The 22,148-nt window shown below is 37.4% G+C and overlaps 1 protein-coding gene and 1 non-coding gene across 2 annotated transcripts; both read left to right on the top strand.

Annotated features, from left to right (window-relative positions):
* Positions 1-3,515: 3,515 nt before the first annotated feature.
* On the top strand, positions 3,516-3,621 carry LOC145587006 (small nucleolar RNA R71). The gene has a single exon (XR_014101073.1). It is a non-coding gene; the product is annotated as a small nucleolar RNA R71 (small nucleolar RNA).
* An 8,987-nt stretch (positions 3,622-12,608) lies between these two features.
* On the top strand, positions 12,609-16,665 carry LOC145585120 (uncharacterized). The gene is made up of 5 exons (XM_081641853.1): positions 12,609-13,074; positions 14,113-14,187; positions 15,067-15,206; positions 15,365-15,502; positions 16,274-16,665. The coding sequence occupies exons 1-5, from the start codon at positions 12,813-12,815 to the stop codon at positions 16,475-16,477; spliced, it is 819 nt and encodes a 272-aa protein (XP_081497979.1). The 5' UTR covers positions 12,609-12,812; the 3' UTR covers positions 16,478-16,665.
* The last annotated feature ends 5,483 nt before the right edge of the window (positions 16,666-22,148 follow it).

Genomic DNA, 22,148 nt, shown 5'->3' on the forward strand with positions numbered 1-22,148 from the left:
CATTCAAGGTCTTAGACATGTAGTAAATCACGTGAAGCTTCTTTACTACCCTTTGCCCCAATACTCCTCCAATCGCAACATCACTTGCATCGCACATAAGTTCAAATGGCAAATCCCATCTTGGCCCTTGCACAATTGGAGTTGAGATTAAAGCCTCCTTTAATTTGTTGAAAGCTTGGAGACACTTTTCATCAAAAATAAAGATGGCATCCTTTTGAAGAAGAGCATTTAGGGGTCTAGCAATTTGTGAGAAATCCTTGATGAATCTTCTATAGAACCCGGCATGCCCCAAAAATGATCTTACTCCTCTTACATTGATTGGTGGCGGTAGCTTCTCTATCACTTCAACTTTGGCCTTGTCGACCTCAATCCCCTTGCTTGAAATCTTGTGACCAAGGACAATTCCCTCTTCCACCATAAAGTGGCATTTTTCCCAATTCAAAACCAAATTGACCTTCTCACATCTTGCCAAGCACTTGCCCAAGTTGGACAAACAATCCTCGAATGAAAGGCCCCCTACCGAGAAGTCATCCATGAAAACTTCCATTTCGGCTTCAAGCATGTCCCCAAAAATACTCATCATGCATCTTTGGAAGGTTGCCGGTGCGTTGCAAAGCCCGAAGGGCATCCTCCTATATGCAAAAGTTCCATAGGGACAAGTAAAAGTTGTTTTCTCTTGGTCATCCGGGTTTATAGGGATTTGAAAGAAACCCGAATAACCATCAAGAAAGCAATAATACTTGTGCTTGGTTAGTCTTTCAAGCATTTGGTCGATAAAAGGGAGAGGAAAATGATCCTTGTTGGTGGATGCATTTAGACGTCTATAGTCTATGCACATCCTCCAACCGGTCACCGTTCTAGTTGAAATGAGATCACCATTCTCATTTTCAACTACGGTCATTCCTCCCTTTTTAGGGACCACATGAACGGGGGAAACCCATCTAGAACTCGAAATGGGGAAGATGATGCCGGCATCAAGGAGTTTGGTGATTTATTTCTTCACCACCTCCCCCATTTGAGGATTGAGTTTCCTTTGCCTCTCAATGGAAGGCTTAGCACCCTCCTCAAGTGTTATGTGGTGCATACATAAAGCAGGACTAATACCTTTGAGGTTATCTATGGTATAGCCTAAAGCACCTTGGTGGTCTCTCAAAACACCACATAACATTTGAGTTTGGCACTCATTTAAAGAAGAATTCACAATAACCGGAAAAGTTGAATTGGGGCCCAAAAACTCATACCTTAGGTGTGATGGTAGAGGTTTCAACTCTACCATTGGAACACCCTTACCTTCTCTTGAGGTAGCTACTTCTAATGCATCATGTGTTGTGATTCCCATGCACACTTGCTCATCGCTTGATTCCGTACTTCCTTCAAGCATCTCCTCATACAATGCCATCTCTTTGCTTTGGTCACCTATCTTTTCCTTGTTCAAAAGGACATTCTCAAGGGCATCATTAGTAGTGAGCAAGTGCTCATGCATGGAAGTTACAATAGAATCAATAGTATCAATCATCATGCAATTATCAAGATTAGAGCTTGGATATTTCATGCTCTCATTCAAGTCAAATTCTATTACCTCATCTCCTACTTTTAGTGAAATTTTAGCACTTTTAACATCTATTAAAGCACCCGAAGTAGCAAGAAAAGGTCTTCCTAGAATTATTGGAATGTTAACATCTTCTTCCATCTCTAACACAACAAAATCCACCGGGATTACAAACTTTCCTACCCTTAGAGGAACATCCTCTACCTTACCCTTTGGGAATTTAATAGAGCGATCGGCCAATTGTAGGGTGATGTTGGTGGGTAGAAGTTCCCCTATCCCAAGTCTTTGGTATACCGAGTATGGCATTAGGCTAACACTAGCCCCTAGGTCACACAAAGCATTATCAATTTGCATCTTGTATATTGCACATGGGATAGAAAAGTTACCGGGGTCTTTCAACTTGGGTGGCATCTTGTTCATGATAATAGCACTACAATTCTCGGTGAGATTCACCGTTTCAACCAATTCACACTTTCTCCTTCCACTCAAAATGTCTTTTAAAAACCTAGCATAATTAGGCATTTGCTTGATAGCATCGGTAAAAGGAATTGAAAGATGAATTTGCTTCAATGTCTCAAGAAACTTTCCAAATTGCACATCTAATTTGTTTCTAACAAATTTATGAGGATATGGTAGCTTTTGCAATTGTTTTGTTTCCCTCTCTTTTTCTCTTTTCTCTTGACTCTCTTTTTCAAAATCATTCTCTTTTTCACATTCTTTTTCTTTCTCACATTCTTTTTCTCTTTCACTCTCTTGATTTTTTTCTTTTTCTTGCTCACAATCACTCTCAAGGGGAGGCTCACTCATGTTCACTCTCTCATTGCTTTTCTTAGGAACACTCTCTTCCAACACCTTCCCACTCCTAGTAGATATGGCATTAACGGGCCTCTTAGGATCTAGTCCTTGGGGTGGAAGTTTGGAAGTGCTAGCCCCTTCCTTCAAAGCATTGGCCAATTGTGAAATTTGAGTTTCAAGCATTTTATTATGAGTCATTACTTCATTAAACTTCTTGTCACTCGTGGCCATGAAAGTGTTGAACATTTTGGTTTGACTTTCCATCATTTCCTCTAGATTAGACTTACTAGGTGATGCTTGGGCATAATAGTTATCTTGGGGAGCTCTATTACCTCTCACATTTGAATTGGAAGCATTTTGATTAGAAAAACCTCTATTATTATTGTTGTTCCAATTATTCCTATTATTAGAGTTCCCCCCTTGGTGATATTGGTCCTGATTCCCATAATTCCCTTGATTATTATGGTTATGGTTACCATAACCACCTTGTTGGTTGTAGTTACCTTGGGGATTTTGGTCCCTTTGGTTCCTATTACCCCATTGGTTTTGGTTATGGTAATCATAATCATTTCCTCTTTGATTATAAGCATTTCCCCCTTGTTCCCTTCGATTAGGTGGTAAATATCTTTGATTGTCATTCCTAGGTCTATTATCATAAGACAAAGCATTGACTTGTTCATTTTCATTATCATTACCCTCTTCATAATGGGATTGGGGTTGGGAATCATAATTATAAGAAGAGGTATCATGGTCATATGACCCACAATTTTCACAAAACAAACACCCATGTGGCATGTTATTAGATGTAGAAGGAGAAGAGTTAGAATTCATACCTTTCCCCTTAGATTGGGAGGGATGCTCTTGTTGTGAAGTGGAAGTCTCTAGCTTTGCCTTGATAGATGTCATCTCCTTGCCAAGATTGGCTATTTGAGATGTCAAATTATTGATGGCGTTGAGGTGATCAACGGAGTAGACCGCATTCCCTCCTTTGCTTAAAGACTCCCTCTCTCCTTCCTGCCAATCCATGTGGTGTCTCACCACATCCTCAATTATCTCGATGACTTGCTCCTCCGTTTTGTTCATAATCGGGCCACCCGCTCCCGCATCCAAGCTAGTCTTTCCTTGTGGGCTCAATCCCCCATAGAAAATTTGAAGCACTTGATATGATGGAATGCCATGATGAGGACACTCCCTTTGATATTCTTTGTATCGTTCCCATGCCTCATATATGGTTTCACTAGCCCTTTGACGGAAGCCTTGGATCAAAGCCCTTGCCTCGGCCGTCTTCTTTTGAGAATAGAATCTCCCTAAGAAAGCCGTGGTGACCTCGTCCCAAGTTCTTAAGGAGTTAGGCCTCACCTCCTTCTCAAGCCATTCAAGAGCCCTTCCTATCAAAGAAAAAGGAAATAGCTTTAGTCTCACAAACTCTTAAGTTACCCCATTTACCTTGATTGTTGCAATATTTCTCGAACTCGTTCAAGTGTGCAAGAGGGCTCTCATGTTTTGCTCCACTATATTGCCTCCTTTCAATCAAATTTATCATCGCGGGCCGAATCTCGAAGTCATTGGCTTGAGTGACGGGTGGAGCAATGCCGCTTGAAGCTCTATAAGCTCCCGGAGTTCCCAACTCCTTTAAAGGTCTTTGAGGTGGTGGTTCCGCGTCACCCATTTGATCTCGATCCTCCTCGAAATTGGTCTCTCTAGTTGGGGGAGTATTGAACGGCCTAGAACCGGCTCTTTTTCTCCTTCTATAAGTTTGCTCAATCTCGGGATCGTAAGGTACCAAGATCCTGTTATGAGTTCTGCGCATACACTCTCAACAAACGCAATTAGTACCAAGGCTACAAGTGTAGCCAAAAAGAAACAATTCTTTTTGAAATTTTTATGGTTTATGATGAACTAGACTCAAGTAATCAATTAGCAATCAACAACACCGTTCCCCGGCAACGGCGCCATTTTGATGGGCGTTAGAACGGTCGCTCATTCCACACTCAATCAAACACATTTATTAACAAACACCTTACACACCAAGCATAATGACAAGTAAGAGTTCGTTCCACAAGGAACGGGATATGGTTGCTAAAGAACATAACACTTAAGCTAATTCGAAGTCAATGGAGAATTGGGTTTCATCAAGTAGACAAACAAACTATGGTTCTAAATCAATGGATTAAAGACACTAGGGAATGGGATCCACTCAACCAAGGCAATTAGGCAAACGGGAGTAAAATAGACAAGCTATAGCAAGGACTATATGTAAAATCAACCTCATGCAATAAGAAAACAACTCACAAAACTTAACTTAGATTCCTCATTAGTCTAGCAATAGATGATACATAATCAAATTTCAATAAGTAATGACATACTCAATTTACACTTCCATGTCAAATTAGGCATATCATGCTATCAAGCTCCTAAGTCAAGGGTAGCTAATCCTATCATGAAGGACTAACAAGCAATCTCATATAATCAATTTAATTGCAATACAAACATCAATGTTTCTCCCATATTTGCATAACTAACCCAAAAGGTTGAGCTTCACCCAACCCCTAGCAAGAAGACTACTCACAACTCATATTTATCAACATGCAATCAACAATTAGGGTTCTAACTACTTCAATAATTGGGGGAAAGTGGTTAACGATTGAAATAACTATCATCCAATAACAAATTACCAAGAACTTAAGAAGATTTAAATGACATGCAAAAGCAAATGAAATCAGAAATTAAGTAGAAAAAGGTTGGAGAAATTACTAATTGAAGCTTGAAATTGAATAACAATGGAGGAACTTGTCTTCTACAATGATTGAGATTGAGAATTCCAAACTAATAATTGAAAGCTAACTAATGATTTGAGAGTATTTATGTTTCTACAACTACAAACTAAGAGGAAGCTCTGAAAAACTTGGATTTTTTTGCCGTCCAATAGAGTCTAAGGGGGTATTATATAACCCTCAAATAAAAAGGACGGAGAAAACAAGAGTCGGGATTTTCTGCAGGTGCGCACGGACGTGCCAGGGGTGGCACGGACGTGCAGACGTGCAGATTCGGGCAGTAGCTCAGTTTTGGCCAGGCTAACTGCACGGCCGTGCAGTTTATGGCACGGTCGTGCTGGCTGAGATGCACGGACGTGCTGAAGCCTTGCACGTCCATGCCAAATCGGGCAGTAGCTTGGTTTGGCTGGGACTGTCCTACACGGCCGTGCAGGACATGGCACGTCCGTGCAGGGTCTTCTAGGCCCTTCTCTTCACATTTTCCTTGATTTTTCTCCATTGTCACGGCTTCTATCCTTGGTTTATCATCCATATGCCTCAAATGATCGTTTTTAGACCTACAATCTCAACAAAAACACTAACAACCCGTGAAGCAAGGGATACACAAAAATTGAATGAAAATAGGATAGAAGCGAACCAAAATGCCAATATATCGAGTAAACAAGGCATCAAAATCACCCTAAAATCATATCAAATAACAAGTTATCAGGCTTCAATCTTGGATCCACGGCGAGTTTGTGGACAGCGAGATCCGGGCTGATGCCAGGCATCTCTTCCACTTCAAAGGTAAAAACGTCTTTGAATTCTTTCAGCAGAAGGTGCAAATCTGCACCCAGAACAGCATGAGCAACCGTCCCAACCTTTACAGTTCGCTCTGGACGGCTGTCATCCAGAGCAAGATCAATACTTTCACCAGCCAGTTGGGGACGGAGCTCTTCTGACCGTTCGCCGGTCAGTGATTGCTATTTCTTTTCTTTTTTCACCTCCACCAGCTGTGCAGCTTTCCTTTTCTTTCCGACTGCTGGTGGGGGTAGATTGGCATTCTTGACATTGTCAAGGTCTATTGGTTCCTTCCCTTGGCCGTCTGCGGCCACAGTATCTTTGACGGCTGAGAGGTAGCACTCCCGGGCCGTCTTCTGATCCCCGTTCAGGGAACCAACAAAGCCATCATCCCGCTCATACTTGATGAGCATGAGAGACGGGATGATTACCGCCTTGGCTTCGTTGAGGGTTGGCCTGCCAAGAATAATGTTGTAGGCGGTCAACTCCTCAACGACCAAGAATCTGACGACAATATGTCGTCCCTGGCCTTTTTCTTCCAGCCGAATGGGTTAGTCAATTCTTCCGGCTGGGTAGACCATCCCACCCCCAAAACCAACCATGGGGTGGGTGACCGGATGCATGCTGCTGGAGTTGTATTTCAGCTTCTGCAAGCACCGGAGGCTGATGATGTCCGACGAGCTGCCGGTATCAATAAGGATGCGTCCAACCAATTGTTGGCAACCTTACATTCAATGACGATCGGGTCGTCATGCGGACGGCGGACGCTGCCCCTGTCCTTCTCAGTAATGAGAACGTCTGGGAAGGTGGAACTGGCAGACGCCTGCTCGTTATCATCCTTGTCCATCTTTCGAAGATGGCTTTTGGTGCCTAGGATGGTAGGGCCACCACATGAGAATCCGCCTGCTATAGTGTAGACCGGATCCTTATCGGTATCCGAGCTATTAGTAGGCTGGTGGGTTATCTTGGAGGACTGACCCTTATTTTTCTTCTTTGCCCCGGCTAGGGACTTAGAAATGTAGGACTTCAACATCCCTTTGTCAGCTAGACGGTCCAATGCCCGCTAAAGACTGAAGCAGTCGTTGGTGTCATGGCCTACCTCCTCATGGAATTGGCAGTATTTGTTATTGTTCCGTGACTGGACGGAACTCTTCATTGGATTCGGCTTCTCAATAGACAGCCGGTCCTTTACCTCCATGAGGATGGAGTTGCAGTCTTTGTTAAAATGGTACCGGGGAACGTACGGTTTAAACTCCTTTTTCTTCTTCTGGGACGGCTGCTTAGAATCACTGACCGCCTAGACTTCTTTTCTTTTCTTGCTCTCTTCTTTTTTCTTTGCCGGCTGAGCAGACCGGCTCTCTTTTTGCTTGTCGGACTTCTTAGAGTCCGACTGGCTGCCAGATGTGTAGAGGTCGGTTGCTTGAATATAGCTTTCTGCCTCCCTCAGGGCCGCCTGCAGCGTAAATGCCCCTTTTCTGACAAGGTCGAACTTGAAGTTCGACCCGTCTCTTAGACCCTCAAAGAAGTCTGTAAATGCTACCTCGTCAGACAGCCCCTGGATCTGGATTCTGATCAGGTTGAACCGCCTGACATATGAGCGTAGCCCTTCTCTCTCTCCCTGCTTAATGGTGCTCAAGTCTAAACTTGTTTTCTTAGCAGGGATGTTCATTGAGAAGTTGGTGGCAAACAAGAAGGCTAGTTTCTTGAAGCAATCAATAGATCCGGCTGGTAAGTTGCCAAACCATTGTTGGGCAATGCCATTTAATGTAGCCGGAAAACGACACCAGGTGGCATCGTCCCAACCCTGTAAACACATAAGGTTGGTGTATGCCATCAGGTGGTCTTCAGGGTTGGTGGTACCATCATAAGTACCCACCAACACATTCTTAACCTTGGTCGGCTGGGCCGCCTCGGTTATATTCTTGGCGAACGCAGAAGACTGTTCACCAAGCTTCAGCAGCCGGAGCTGCCAGTCCAGTGGCTGGACATTATGGTATCCCGCCTGACCTCCGAATGGGGGTAGCTGCATAAATTGGAGGCCATATTGCCTATATTGCGCCTGGGGTGCGTATAGCATAGACCCTATCATGAGTTGAGGTTCGGTGTTGACGGTCTTGCCGCCTGTCCGACTCTCATGCAAGGATAATGAGTTCCTTGCAGAAGTTTCTCTAAACCTGTCTGGAAAACTTGATGTAGAAGCCGACTCAAACAACTGCTGCTGTCTCATCCGCTCAATGATATGTCGAGCGTCGGAGGCAGACGCCTTGTTAGCCTCCGGCTGTTGTTGCCGGGCCTGCCTCTTGGGCAACAGAATTTTAGCCCAGTCAAGTTTTGCGGCTGCCTTCTCCCTGGGATGAGGAGTTGGCTGCATGTCCCTGAGTGGCTTCTTCCTCCCGACAGAGGGAGTCTTTTTAGCCGGCTGACCCTTGCCAGAGCCAGCCTTGCTCTTGTTGATCATCTCCTTGATTTCACCCTTGAAGGAGTTCATGAATTTCATGAGATCATCCCGGGTGACCGGAGCTTCTCCTCTGGCCTTCCGGGTTTCCCCTTCTGGCCGCCCAGGGGGCCACCTGCTTGGACCCGCTGGTCTTCATCACGTTCCAGTTGATCCCTGGAACGCATGGACTTAGAGATGAGGGAGCCATCCCTGGTTGTATAGGTCTCCACATCATCATCCTCATCATCTTCCTCCTCAGTAAAGACCTCCGGCTGAGGCTGGGAAGAAAGCCGAGGAATTCCAAAGCTACCCGATTGAATAACCGGTTGAACATTATCAATGTTACCCAGTTGGGTAACTGGCTGCAGAGTAGTAGAGTTAGGAATCGGTACAGAATCTTGAACCATCTTGAGGTACTCTCCCCACAGACGGCGCCAAATGTTTTGGGTGTTTTTGTCCCTCGGGAGAGTTACAACTCGAAGACTGGTCCGACTGGCTCTGTACCTGCAAAATCAACGGAGACTCCGATTGGGTGGAGCTCCGCCTCCGACGATCAAGTTAGAAACTTGAAAAAGGATAAAAAGTGCGGAATTTAAGGTGGGGATCTGCTTGGATTCCAAGCTCAGATATTCTCTGATGTGAGAGAAAATGGATGTAATAAATGAATGTCAATTGTCCCCAAAATGTGGGAATATCTCCCTATTTATAGGGTCGTGGGGAAAAGTGCCCTCCACTTGGTCATTCTGACCTAGGGCAGGTGGGCTGCGCCGCAAAAGTGCGGATTTGGGGAATTGGGCCCTTGAAGGCCGCAATTCTGAGAACTGATCTGGGAGTGCCACGTGTCAGCTGGGGTTTGGTCAGAGGTGACTTGCCAGCCTCTGAAACGTGGCAGGCCCTCATTGGTCCAAGCGTTTAAGGTAAAAATACCCCAAACAGTCGGTAAAGTGTGACTTTTGAGAACAATTATGATTGGCAGAATCCGAATCAAGTACCCAGTCAGAATTTTTATTTCTTCTTGGTAAAGTAGCTAAGAAAACTTCATCATCGGACTCTATTTCTCCAAAACCGGCTTCTGATATCTCTTTCGGCTTTTCCTCTTGCTCTTTCTTTTCGAGCTTTTTATTTGCAAACTAGCATTCTTCAACTGTGTGCCCAAGTTTCTTGGAAAACTTGCAAGATTTTCCGGATTTGTGTCCATTAAATTTGGACTTCTTATTGGTACTTTTACTACCGTGTGATCTCCCTTTTATATTTAAACCTTCGACATTTTCATTAGAAAGAACTTTCAAGGTAAAACTTTTCTTTTGAGAGTAAGTGAGATTTAACATCCTCAAAAGAAAGAGTATCACTATTGCCATAAAGCATAATTTCCTTGAAGTGTTTATACGAAAGTGGTAGGTATAACACGGCCTTATCCTCATCTTCGATTTTAACATCTAAATTTTCATGATCAATTATAATTGAATTAAATTCATCGAGATGAGTTTGAATGGAAGTTCCTTCGGCCATTCGAATTGTATAAAGCCTTTATTTCTTTAAGTCGAAGCTTGATAGCGAGGCTTTTAGTCATATATAGTGACTCTAACTTCAGCCATAGGCCGGCTGCTGTGTCTTCATGGACAACCTCGCGCAGTACCTCCTTGGTTAAACATAGTTGGATTGCCGAGAGGGATTTTTCATCCAACTCTTGTCATTGCTCGTCTATCATTGACTCTAGTTTTTTAGCTTTTTCATCCAGAGCCTTCTTTAATCCGCTCTGTACTAGAACAGCTTTCATCTGGACTTTCCAAATGCTGAAATTAATCTTGCCGTCAAATTTCTCAATCTCGAACTTCGTGACCGAAGACATCTTTAATGTGTAAACACTCAAATCAACCTTTGGCTCTGATACCACTTGTTAAAGTTGGTGAGTGCATAGCAGAAGCAAATTAAAGATGCATAGGGAATTTGTAGGAATATAAATTTGGCGGTGAATTACAAGGAGGATTTATTTATTTGTGTGAGGCCCTTTGTGTATTTGGCTTCTTGTTGTTTTTGTATATGTCAAACTCCCTTATATATATAGCGGTGCATGAGTAGTAGATAAAGTCGACAAAAACCTTCAAGATTATTCTTGATCCTTTAATGCTAGAATTATCTAGCTTTTTTTCCTTTAGTTGATCGACATTACTTAAGTAATGTGTATTATTCTAGAAGATTATGTTTGGTCTAGAATAATGAAAAAATTGTCAAAAATAAAATGACCTTTCAGCGGTCTTCCAAAAATATCCACCTTTTGATTATCCCGTAAAAAAACAACCTTTGATAACCATATGCCAAAAATAGAATGGTACAGACTAATAGCCTATTAAACAGGTTGATGAGACACGTGTAGCAGTGTGATAAGTTGGGGGGTTTTTTTTTTTTACAATTTATTTCTTATTTTTAAAAAATGATTTTAATAAAAAAAAAAAAAAAATCACCACCCCTGCCATGAACCCAGCCCTTCCACGGTCAGTGAACCCAACCCAAGCCCTCGCCATTGCGAACCCAACTTAGCCCAACCCCCCACCCCTGACGCCGTTGGCGAAAATCTAGTCCCACCTTTGCATATATCGGCGAACCGCACTCCAACCTCCATCCATTATTGTGTTGGATTCAACGATTGGGGGTTTAGGTTGGTTACTGGGTTTGTTTCGGGGTAGTTTTGAGGTAGTTTCAAGGAGGTTGGTGGTTAAGAGGTGGCTATAAGGTCGGTTTTGGGGTGTGTGGAATGGGTGAGGGGGTTTTAAGGGCGTGGTAATGGTTTCGGGGGTGGATGCGGGATGGTTTTAGGGGTGGCTGCGGGATGGTTTTGTGGGTGTGGGGTGGGTTTTAGGGTGGTTACGAGGTGGGGTTTGGGAGTTGCGGATGGTTGAGCGGTGGCTGGGAGGAAGGGAAGGGGCTGCAGAGGTGGTTAGGGGGTTAGAAGGTTCAAAGGGGGATAGGCTTTGGTGGGTGTTGTGGAGTTGTGGGCGGTGCCTGACTGTTTTGGGGAGGGAAGGAGAGAGAATTTTTTTACCAAAAAAAAAAAAAAAAGTTTTTTGTAATTGAAATCAATTCTTTTAAAATAAAATTGAAGAAATAATCCTAGCTAGCCAATCACAGTATGACACGTATTCGGGTCTAACCTTTTAAACAGGTTTCTGGTTTTTTATTCTATTTTGAGCAGATGCATGTCAAAAGTCGTTTTATTATGGAATAATCAAAAGGTCATTTTATTTTGGGAAGACCGTCCAAAGATCATTTTACTTTTGAAAAATTTTCGCTAGAACAATGAAGATCAAAACTTCAAACCAAAAACTATAATATGCATGCACCGTCATTGTAGAGGATTGTGCCATAAAATTTGGGCCAAAATTACCCAACAGTAAATATAGATTAATCAAATATGGATATTGAAAAATTCTCACTTTTTTATTATAATAATTTTAATTTTTTGAACAGTATTACTATTCAAATTTTCTAGGCACTTTTTGTGAAGTTACTATTCAATTTTATTTTATTTTAATTTATTTTTTTTCTATTCTATCTTTCATTTTTAAAGCTTCAGTAATCAAATTGAATTTTCACTTTTTCTTACGCATATCGTTGTCTCAATATTAATACTCCATTTACAATATGTTTATTAACTTCGTTTACTAAACTGAGCTGAATTAAACTGGACTGAATTGATTGGAGCTGAGCTGAACTGAATAGAGTTGAAATGAATATTTTATGAGAGAAGGAAATTAGGAGCTGAAGTGAACTGAATTGATTGGAGCTGAACTAAACTGAACTGAACTAATTGGAGTTGAACTAAATTAAACTGAACTAAAATTAAGCTGAAGTGAACAGCCCTAATTCCATTCAAATACTTTATGTGTAATCATGTTCAATAAAAAAATTCAAATTATTTTATTCTTAAACATTCTAATGTCTTTTATTTAAAATTTCTTATTATTCTAAAATACTAGAGATGGCAAATGTCTCGTCATCTCGTGTCGTGTCATGTTGACCCATTTAATTAAAAGCGTTATAACTTATAAGCCTTTGACACTAACCCGATTTTTCCGTGTCGTATCGTGTGATTGTGTCAATTTTTATCAACTCTATAAAATACAATAGGTATTTATTTATATATTGATGGAAGGTATTTATTTCTTGAAAGCAAAGAATAAAATTGAAAAAAAATTGTGGTTGCAACAAAATGGACCTACAATGTGAGATTCAGAATCTACGAATATGAAAGAACTACAAATACAAACTATCCACCGTTAATCAACTCAACTTCAAAATTCATAGATACCGTTAATTTCCCACTGAAATGTTAGTTTCTCCATTTTTCTCTTACTTCACGTCTTTAACAACCAAAATCCCTAATTCCCAAATTCCTAAATCCCTAATTTCAATCAAATTCCTCCAATTTCCGTAATCAAATTCAAATATTATCTTTGAGCTTGGATTTTTGGATGAAATTATGAGCCATTTGAGGTCAATTTGCAGACCAAATGCTGTGGTTTCTTCCTTTGTATGTTGTTGCAGAATTAGGGTTCATATTTTTGGCGCCAAATCATCATCTAGGGTTCCTTTTTCAAAACCTAGTTTAAGCTCGTTTCCTTCTCTTTCCTCCGATTCGTCGGACTTTTATCGGAGTGAGCCATGGTTGCGTCTGAATCATCGGAGATATGTTGCTCGTGCTTCCAATTGGACCGGCGAGAAATCTCCCTACGATGTTCTTGGTGAGTGATCCTTTTATTCGATTTCTTTCGTTTCGTGATTTTTTCTTTCGGTGCAGAGAGAGCTACGAAAGACAATGATGTAGATGGGATTTTATGATAGAATACGACCTGGGACTTTAATTAATTATGATAGCTAGCATACATGCTTTCATTTCGTGATTGAATGACTTTTTTCTTTTGTAATTTGTGAATTGTGATTGATTTAATAAGCTATGTTAGAATTTTTGATGTATTTTTGGAAATTAATTATCTGCTGATTCTCTCATGGACGGTTTGTTTCCGAAAAATTGTTGCTTGATATATATTGCTGCTTTGTAGGATAGAATTGGCATTGTACTTTTCTATTAAGCTCGGATATGTTATGTAATAAAGGCTAGTGAAGTTCAATTTGCGGCTAAAATAAGTTTAGATTAGTTCGTGTAAGTTCATATAAGTCCCAATTAAGTTTCGGTAATTGAATTTCAAGTGAAATGAACTAAGTCATAGACTTTTGCTAGTGGCAACTGGCAAGTATGTGGTGAAGGTTGGAAATTAAAAGTGAATTTTATGTTTGAAAATCTAGGAGATAGTGACGAATGTGTTAAACTTATGTCATATAGGCCCCTTTTGGTTTGATGTAAAATGTTATCATGAAAAATGATTTTCCTATTTTTTCCCATTTTCCTTTGTTTGGTTTGTGAAGGGGTGGAAAACAATTTTCCCATTGGTGGAATATTGCATCCATGAGAGAAGCCACATTTTCCTTTCTTCTCCTTATCTCTTTTTTACTTTTGTCTCATCCATCCTTACATTTCCATTCCTATTTTTAATTTCTCTTTACTTTTTTTGTCAGAACCAAACAAAGGAAAATAATCTTGCAAGTGTGGTTTTCCTTGAAAATATGTTTTCCATGAAAACTAATTTTTTCATTAAAAATGTTTTACTTTAAACCAAACAGGGTAATGTGAGATGGCATCTTATTCTTATTTGACTATTTGTTTCTTATTTTGTGGCGTAGTGTTTGATTGTCTAATTGCTATGCTCTTCTTTGTGTTACAGAGCTAGAGAGGGATGCAGATGAAGAGCAAGTAAAAGTTGCTTATAGGCGCCTCGCCAAATATTATCATCCTGATGGTTTGTTTCTCTAGTCCTTACCTTGATTTTTCTTTCTTGATTTGATGCTTGTTTCATGGTTGTGTCAGTGAAAAACTATTCATTTACTTGGCTATACACTTATACTGTTGAATGCAATGACAAGGTCTTAGCCTCTCAAGTATAATTTGTTTTTAGAATTGGGGATAAGCTATTTTAATTATTTGTAAGCTACTAGTTGAGGCACAATTGTCAATTTGTCATACAAAAAAGTTTCTTCATGTAGTTTTTTATGCTTTGCAAAGTTAAAGCCGTTTTCAGCTGGTGGATGGTGCTTAACTGAACAAAATATTGTGCTGTCATCTTTATATCCTGAGATTTTTTAGTTGTTGCTGATGGCTAGTTTAAATGTGTGAGCTTTTATACGAGTAATAAGGTAAGTGCTGCATCTTTCAATACAGCACCTGAACAAATTATGAAATTTTTTGGTATTTGATAAGTAGCAGACTAGCAGGTGGATCCAATGCATACCCATACCCTGTTTGTCTAAGTCGAATTGTTGGTATTCTTTTCCGGTGGTTTATCGCTGTATCTGAGTTCCTGAGCTTCTTGTAGTTTTTGTGATATTGGTGTTCCTTGGCTATATTATAATTTATCAATATTTTACTCAACCGTTGGTGTAACTGCAAACTGCTTTTTTAAATTCATCGTGTGATTGTCTCAATATCATAAACTTTCACCACTTATGCATATAGGAGTAATTGGACCCACTTGGAATGGATTAGAGACACGATGTTATTGAAATGTTGATTTTATTTTCTACTGTCAAATTTCTGCAAAGGGTAGCTGCTTTCCCTTTCCTAGTAAATTCTTTAAAGGAGTGCTTATAAAATATGGTCTGATCCATTATATCTCTTGTAGTCTATGATGGTAGAGGCAATCTTGAGGAAGGTGAAACAGCTGAAACCCGATTTATTAAAATTCAAGCAGCTTATGAGCTGCTTGTTGACGGAGAAAAGAGGAGAAATTATGACATGGAAAATCGAGTGAACCCTATGAAGGTGAAATTTGGCTTACTAAATTATTGAATGAGAGTTACCCTATTACGTACAAATAAATAAATTCTGTTGTATACTTATTTTCTCTGTCGTCGTACTTTTTTTGTTTTTTTGTTTTTGAAAAGTAGCAATATACGTATTCATTATTATGATTTCTACAGGCATCTGAAGCGTGGATGGAGTGGCTCATAAAAAAGCGAAAGGCATTTGACCAGCGGGGTGATATGGCAATTGCAGCATGGGCTGAGCAGCAGCAGCGTGAAATGAACTTGAGAGCACGTCAACGTGCTCGATCAAAGGTATTTTGTTTACTTTTCCTAATTTTGAATTGCAGGCAAAGACTACCTATGTCTTCTCCTGGCAGGATGATGTTGCTAATGTCCAGAAGTTAAGATAAGTTAATTACAAATTAATGTAAGAGCGACTTTAAGATATTTCTATAGTGCTCCAGCGAATACAAACTTTCTTTTCACCACTCCACCAGAGCCTGTAATATGCCATGCATTAGAGGACATATCCAATCTTTAAGATTGTCAAACACTCTAGCTTAAATATGCCATGTAACAAGATTTAGATAGGGAAAAAGAAAGTATTAAGGTTGACTGTTACTATCTAGTAAGTATATGTAATATATCTAGCTTATATGCCCTTCGTTCCTAAACAATAGGCCACGTTTTGAAAGTGAATTAGAATACCACAACTATAATTTCTTTTGTGCTATTTAAATTTTACTTTTATGTAGTGTTGTGACTTTATTTTATTTTATTTTATTGGAATCTTGGGTAAGGGTATATAAAGTAATGTGGCAATGTTTTAAAGTTAAATGTTATGTACTTATTAAGTGACTGAATTATACAAGACATCCTAAAATATAAAACACTTGCATACTCTGTATTATATAGGAATATTGAACATGTGATGGTAAATTAGTTAGGTTATTGCTTTGAAACCGTTGAGGCTTCTTTATTGCAATCAAATATTCAAGCATTTAGTGGACCCTTGTCTTTTATATACAGTTACAGAGACCATGTTATGTATTGTGAAATTATACCTAATATAATGAGTTTCAGGTCGATCCTGAAGAAGAGAAGAGGATCCTGGCAAAGGAAAAGAAGGCATCTGTAGAAAACTTTCAGACAACTCTCAGGAGGCATACACTTGTTTTGAAGAAGCGAGACTTGATGCGCCGAAAGAAAGCCGAGGAGGAAAAGCAAAAAGAGATTCGCCGTCTGTTAGCCGCAGAGGGATTTGAATTGGAGAATGAAGATGAGTAGGTAACTAGGTACATGTTTGGATGCAGTTTGTGTTCTTGTAGGTATTCAACTTATTATGTATACGTCTTCATTTATTGGCATAGTTGATAGTTCTTGTACAAAAATGTACATACATGCTGGAGAAGGCAAGCAGGGTATTTATGATAGAAAAAGAAAGGAAAGAAATGAAAAGGGGAGAATTCATGACATCTGAATTTATTACTCTTTCACCACTGCTGAAAGACTGCAATCTTTAAGCAGCTTCTTGTTGTTTAGTCTGAATTGCTTACCCTGTACGCAATCGCTACACGGTGCTGTCTCGGAGGAGTCAGTCGAGCACTGTGTGCACCGTACTTTAAAAAACTATGCTCTAGTTTTGAAACGAGCATGACCCTAGTGTTATAAACAACCATTTATCTTTAATATGTCAATAAAAACAGGAATAATTCAGTTGATGAACAAGAAACATGATGATTACAACCCTAGTTAAAGCATCAATAAACACAAAACTATAATAATCTTACATCAAAATAACTATAATAAAGCTCATATTTTCCAAGTTTTTTTTTTTTTTTTTTTTTTTTTTGGGAAACTTTCTGACAAGCATCGTTAAATGAAAGCATTAAAAACAGTAGTGAGAAGAAAGAAGCAATGAAGTAGATGAATTAGTTAGAAGGGACATGGAAAAATTTGCCGTTGCACATGCATCTGTAAACAATAGGGCAAGACTCAGAAGCACATCTGAAGCTAACCATTACCCTCTTGCATGGGGAACAAACTCCACAAGCATGTGAGCAATCTGGCAAACTTGACCCCATTGGGTATACTTCTCTCCCCAACTCTTCTTTGCCGAGCCCCTATAAATGCAACATTAAAAAAAATATATATAAATATACAATAAATAAAATAAAAACCTATTATAAAGCATAAAATCCTTCGGATAAGATAATATAAGACAATGTTCTATTCACCTTATATTCACAATAAAGCAAAGTTAAGAAAACAGTAAATACGTTTAAATAAGTTCAGATTAAATAAAAGTTATGTTTAAAATTAGAGGTATAAAATACATCGTTAATGTCTCTTTCCATTTTTTTGGGCGTGTATAAGCCCAAACTGCTCAATAGATAAACCATTTTAAAATCAGGGAGTTGCTAGTTTATAAGCTGTGTCCAATCAATTTGTGAATGATGCACCATTGAATTTGTTTTGTTAAATTAACTTTAGAATTTCTGCATGAACTTTTATAACGTATATATAAGATTTTAATCAAAATAAGTTGAACACATACATATGTTAACCTTACTCCATAGAGAAAAAACCAAAAGTTTACAAATTACAAGATTAAAATGCTTGGACCATAGTTAAGGGGGGGAAAAAAAACATTATTGGTTATTATGGTGTGTGAGAATATCCTTGTAAAAACCACAAATTTACAAATTACAAGATTAAAATGCTTGGAACATAAGTAAAGAAAAAAAAAATGGTTATAATGGTGTGTGAGAATATATCCTTGTACTATTCATTCTTTGACAAAGTTAAACTTGTAAAAATCAAATGAGTATTGGAATGCCTATGTTGTTATCATTTGCATGTACTATTCATTCTTTGACAAAGTAATTTGCATGATGAATAATGCCAACATAGGGTGAATTTTTCACTAGCTCTAAATGAAATTATTGCAATTATTACCAATATTGAATATTTATTTAAAGAGATATATATAACTAAAAGGACACTAAAAAGCAAAAATAGCTAGTATAATATGTCTCATATCATGACGATAACACACCTTTCGGTTGGAGTAACTTTGATCCTCATTGACGGCTGTCCTTTTATGTAATTTAGCTGACATATCTACCAAAATAAAGATATTAGTAAGACAATTATATATAATTTGAATAACAAAATATACACATAATAATGCTTTTCAACTACACATAATTAAGCATATTTGGTTTTTTTTTTTTTCCTAGCTATTTGTTAAAACTTACAATGTTTTGGTTTGGAATGAGTAGTAACTGCGGCAGTAAGCAACACTAACATAAGTAAAACCAACATATAGTACTTGTAGTCACCAAGTGAGAATTTCATGTCTTTGCTCTTTTAAGAAAGAAAGTGAGAAGTAAATTTTAAGGAAATATGGACTATATTTGGTAGATCATGTTGGAGGACCAAAGCATGAGGGAATGAAGGATATTTATATGTCTTTATTGACAAATGAGGGAATGAGGGCATTTAAATGTAGAAGGTACATTTACATGTTTCATTTCACATGATACATGCCCATGGCTTGATGCTCAAGGTCTTTTTGTTATACCGTGTCAGCATCGTGCATGTTTGATTTTAATTTAGTCAATTTTTCACCAAATAAAGTTTGCATAACTAATTAAAATTTTACAATATATAAGCTAATATGAATAATTTAAACCACTAAGGCCTTTAAGATTAGTACATAACCTACGAAACATTTAAATACATAAGGCCGCAAATCATGAGGGTAATATGCTCTTCTTGTGTTGGCCTTTGATGGTTAAGTCTGCCTTGTTTACACCAAGTTAAGTTCAATTAAGGCTCAGATTGCTTCACCTTAAAACTTCCTAGCTCTGTGTTTAGATATGATTTTAAAAAATACCTTAATTGAAATTTTGAAGTACTTATTTTTCAGTATTTTTAGTAGGTTTTTTTTTTTTTTTTTTTTTTTTTTTTTTTTTTTTTTTTTTTTTTTTTTTTTTTAACTTTGTTGTTTGATTCAATACTCGATTTCGTCAATATACAATGCTTTATAAAGTAAGATATTATTTGTAGAGGAAAAAATGAGATAGTGTTTGTTGTGTTTATATGATCTGCTTTAGAATTTTCATTCATTTATCTCAAAATGAGCAAAATCTAATACTACGTAAGTGTGTTTGATTGTTAACAAAAGTTTTGTAAATTTGACTAAATAAACTAATTTTGTATGTTATTTCAAATTGAATTTATAAAGTTTCTTATTTATCTCAAAAGAAGTAAATATTTTACGAGTCAGCTTGTTTGTCTTTTGAAAATTATTGCTAACAAGTCGGCTGTTTTTACTTTCAAAACTTTTGCTTATTGGAATAAATAGGCATATAATTTTTAACGTCCTGAATTTATAATTACGAAATTGCTAGTGGTTATACCTAATAAAAATAACTGATTGTATGGTATATGAGCTATTGTTTTATTCTGATACAATAATGGTAGATGTATGTAAAAACAATAAAAGTGGAGTAATATATAGTGGGCTGGTAAATGTATGACAATGTTTACCGTTAAAGTCCTTAAAGTCCTAAAAGATAAAAGAGTATAAATGGCCTGGTACAAGCAAGAAAAGATTGAATGATAAAATGAAGTAAATAAATACAGTGCAATAAATAGTTCAAAATTTAAAGACCCTGAGCACAATTCACAAACAATCATCCTACTGGCTGAATTTTATTACTTTTAATTAATTATTTATTTTTGTTGTTGTTGTTATGTTTTGTGGGAGCATCTCCTTGAAATATCACTAAACTCAAATGATAGGGGAAGTTGTATATTCTTAGCTATGACAAATTAGTACTGTAATTAATTACTCTTTCTCTTTATTATTTGAGTAATAAATGCTATAAAGAGACTTTGTATTAAGAAACGGAGGAAATACTATTAAAAAAAATTAATAATTAATTAAAAAAAAAATGCGTCATGTAAGGGTGATAATAGAGCCGTCCAAAATTGAGCTAAGTTTGGCACATTACACTTTCATTTGAACTCAAGCCATGTCGAGATTAAAATTTCAAATTCAAATTACCATCAAATTTATGTTGATTATCAGAAATTTAACTCTTTTTTTTTTTTTTTTTTTTTTTTTTTTTTTTTTTTTTTTTTTTTGAGGGACAAAATTTTAACTTCTTTAATTTTTTTGCTAAAATTCTTGCCCTTATTAACAATAATGATTACTCTGTAATTATTACAGCTCATATTTGACACAAGTTATACATAAATTGAATATGTTCATGAGCTTCTGAAGGCGAGCTAAGTGCTCAATTCATGAAAAAATCAAGCTGAGATTGAATAGTCCACGAACTATCTAGGCTCATAAGCACTCCTATAAGTACCCTTAGTGTTTCATTGAATCATAAAGTGCTATCGTATTTGAAAATACGCATTATGTAATTCTATTATATAAATTATCTCCCTTATTAAGATTATTATTATTTTTTTTTTTTTTTTAATTTGCTTCTCTGATTCTTATTTAGTACAACAAATATATTTGAAGGAGAAACATATAAGTATCCGTTTTAACTGTAATTAATTAAGTCCGGACTCACACAATACTTCACCCCTTCTCACAATGTTTGCGCTCAATGTCGTCATTCATGTCACCAAACAGTACTTGACATGAGATGGATGTGGTTTATTTATGGAAAGGCTTCTTATAAACGTGAATTTCTGAATCAATTCATGGTTTATGAAACTTACAACATGTCTGACTCAATTTATGGAGATATTCTTGTCTTGTTTGCATTTGCAAATTCTCAAGTATTCCCGCCTTTTTTAAAGCATCCCATGTAGCTAGTACACTTGTAGTACCGTTACACTTCAATTCAACTTACTACAAATTTAATGCAATATATATCATGTAGGTCCAAATTTATTCCAAAAGTATTTATGTTTTGTAACACTACTGTGCCATTTCTTCTATGTAATGCAATTCAGTGTAGAATCATATCAATGTATATGTATCATGGTGATTTGGTATCATAAAAGTTCGATGTCGACCATGGAAATTAAATTTCAACTACTGCCTATGGATGAGATCAAACAACTGCTTAAATTAGTCATTTTGATTGTCATATACAGGGTACGGAGTAATACATTACATTTATCGAGAAATCAATCGTATAACAAATTATGCTGTAATTATCAGTTATCAATAACTTATTGAATAACTAGAGATTCCAACGCGCGCGATGCACACGGTATAGCTAGGCTTTAACAAGAATTATTACCGATGTTCTTTATGCCTAATGCTTGTTTATGTAATATTTTATTAAAATTATTTGTATATACACGATAAATGTGTTGGATGTTGTGTTGTTGTGCAATGTTCTAAACTTTGGTGTTTTTTTTTTTTTTTTTTTTTTTTTTTTTTTTTTTTTTTTTTTTATGAAGGATGTTGTAAACTTTAGTTAGACTAATTTGATTTAGTGATTAAACGCTAGGATGGAGAATTAAAACAAAAGGAAATAGAGAGAGTAAAAGATGGATTTAAATATTGAAATAAAACATATTTTTTTAAAATCAATTTAGGGAATTCAAGAGACAATAATTATAAGGCTTTGAAATCAAATGGGAGTAAATATATAAAAGAACATTTTGAAACATATATATAAATGTCCATGCACTATTCATAAGAGTTTTTTAAACTTTTTCATAAAAAAAATGTAGGGAAGATATTAGTTAACTATAAGTTAAAGTTGCATTAAATGGACACAATATATACCAATATGGCTCTATTATGAAAGTCTTAATGAATTTTTTGTACTATAACTTTCATTGTAACCAGCATGATGATATGGATTTGAAAAAAAAAAGAAGAAAAAAAAAAAAAAAGAGAGTTAAATGTAGGGATGGCAACGGGTTGGATCTGGACCGGGTCCGGATGGATCCGGATCCAGATCCGTTTTTG

This window comes from Chenopodium album, chromosome 16 (assembly GCF_948465745.1).
Source record: "Chenopodium album chromosome 16, dcCheAlbu1.1, whole genome shotgun sequence".
Taxonomy (NCBI): domain Eukaryota; kingdom Viridiplantae; phylum Streptophyta; class Magnoliopsida; order Caryophyllales; family Amaranthaceae; genus Chenopodium; species Chenopodium album.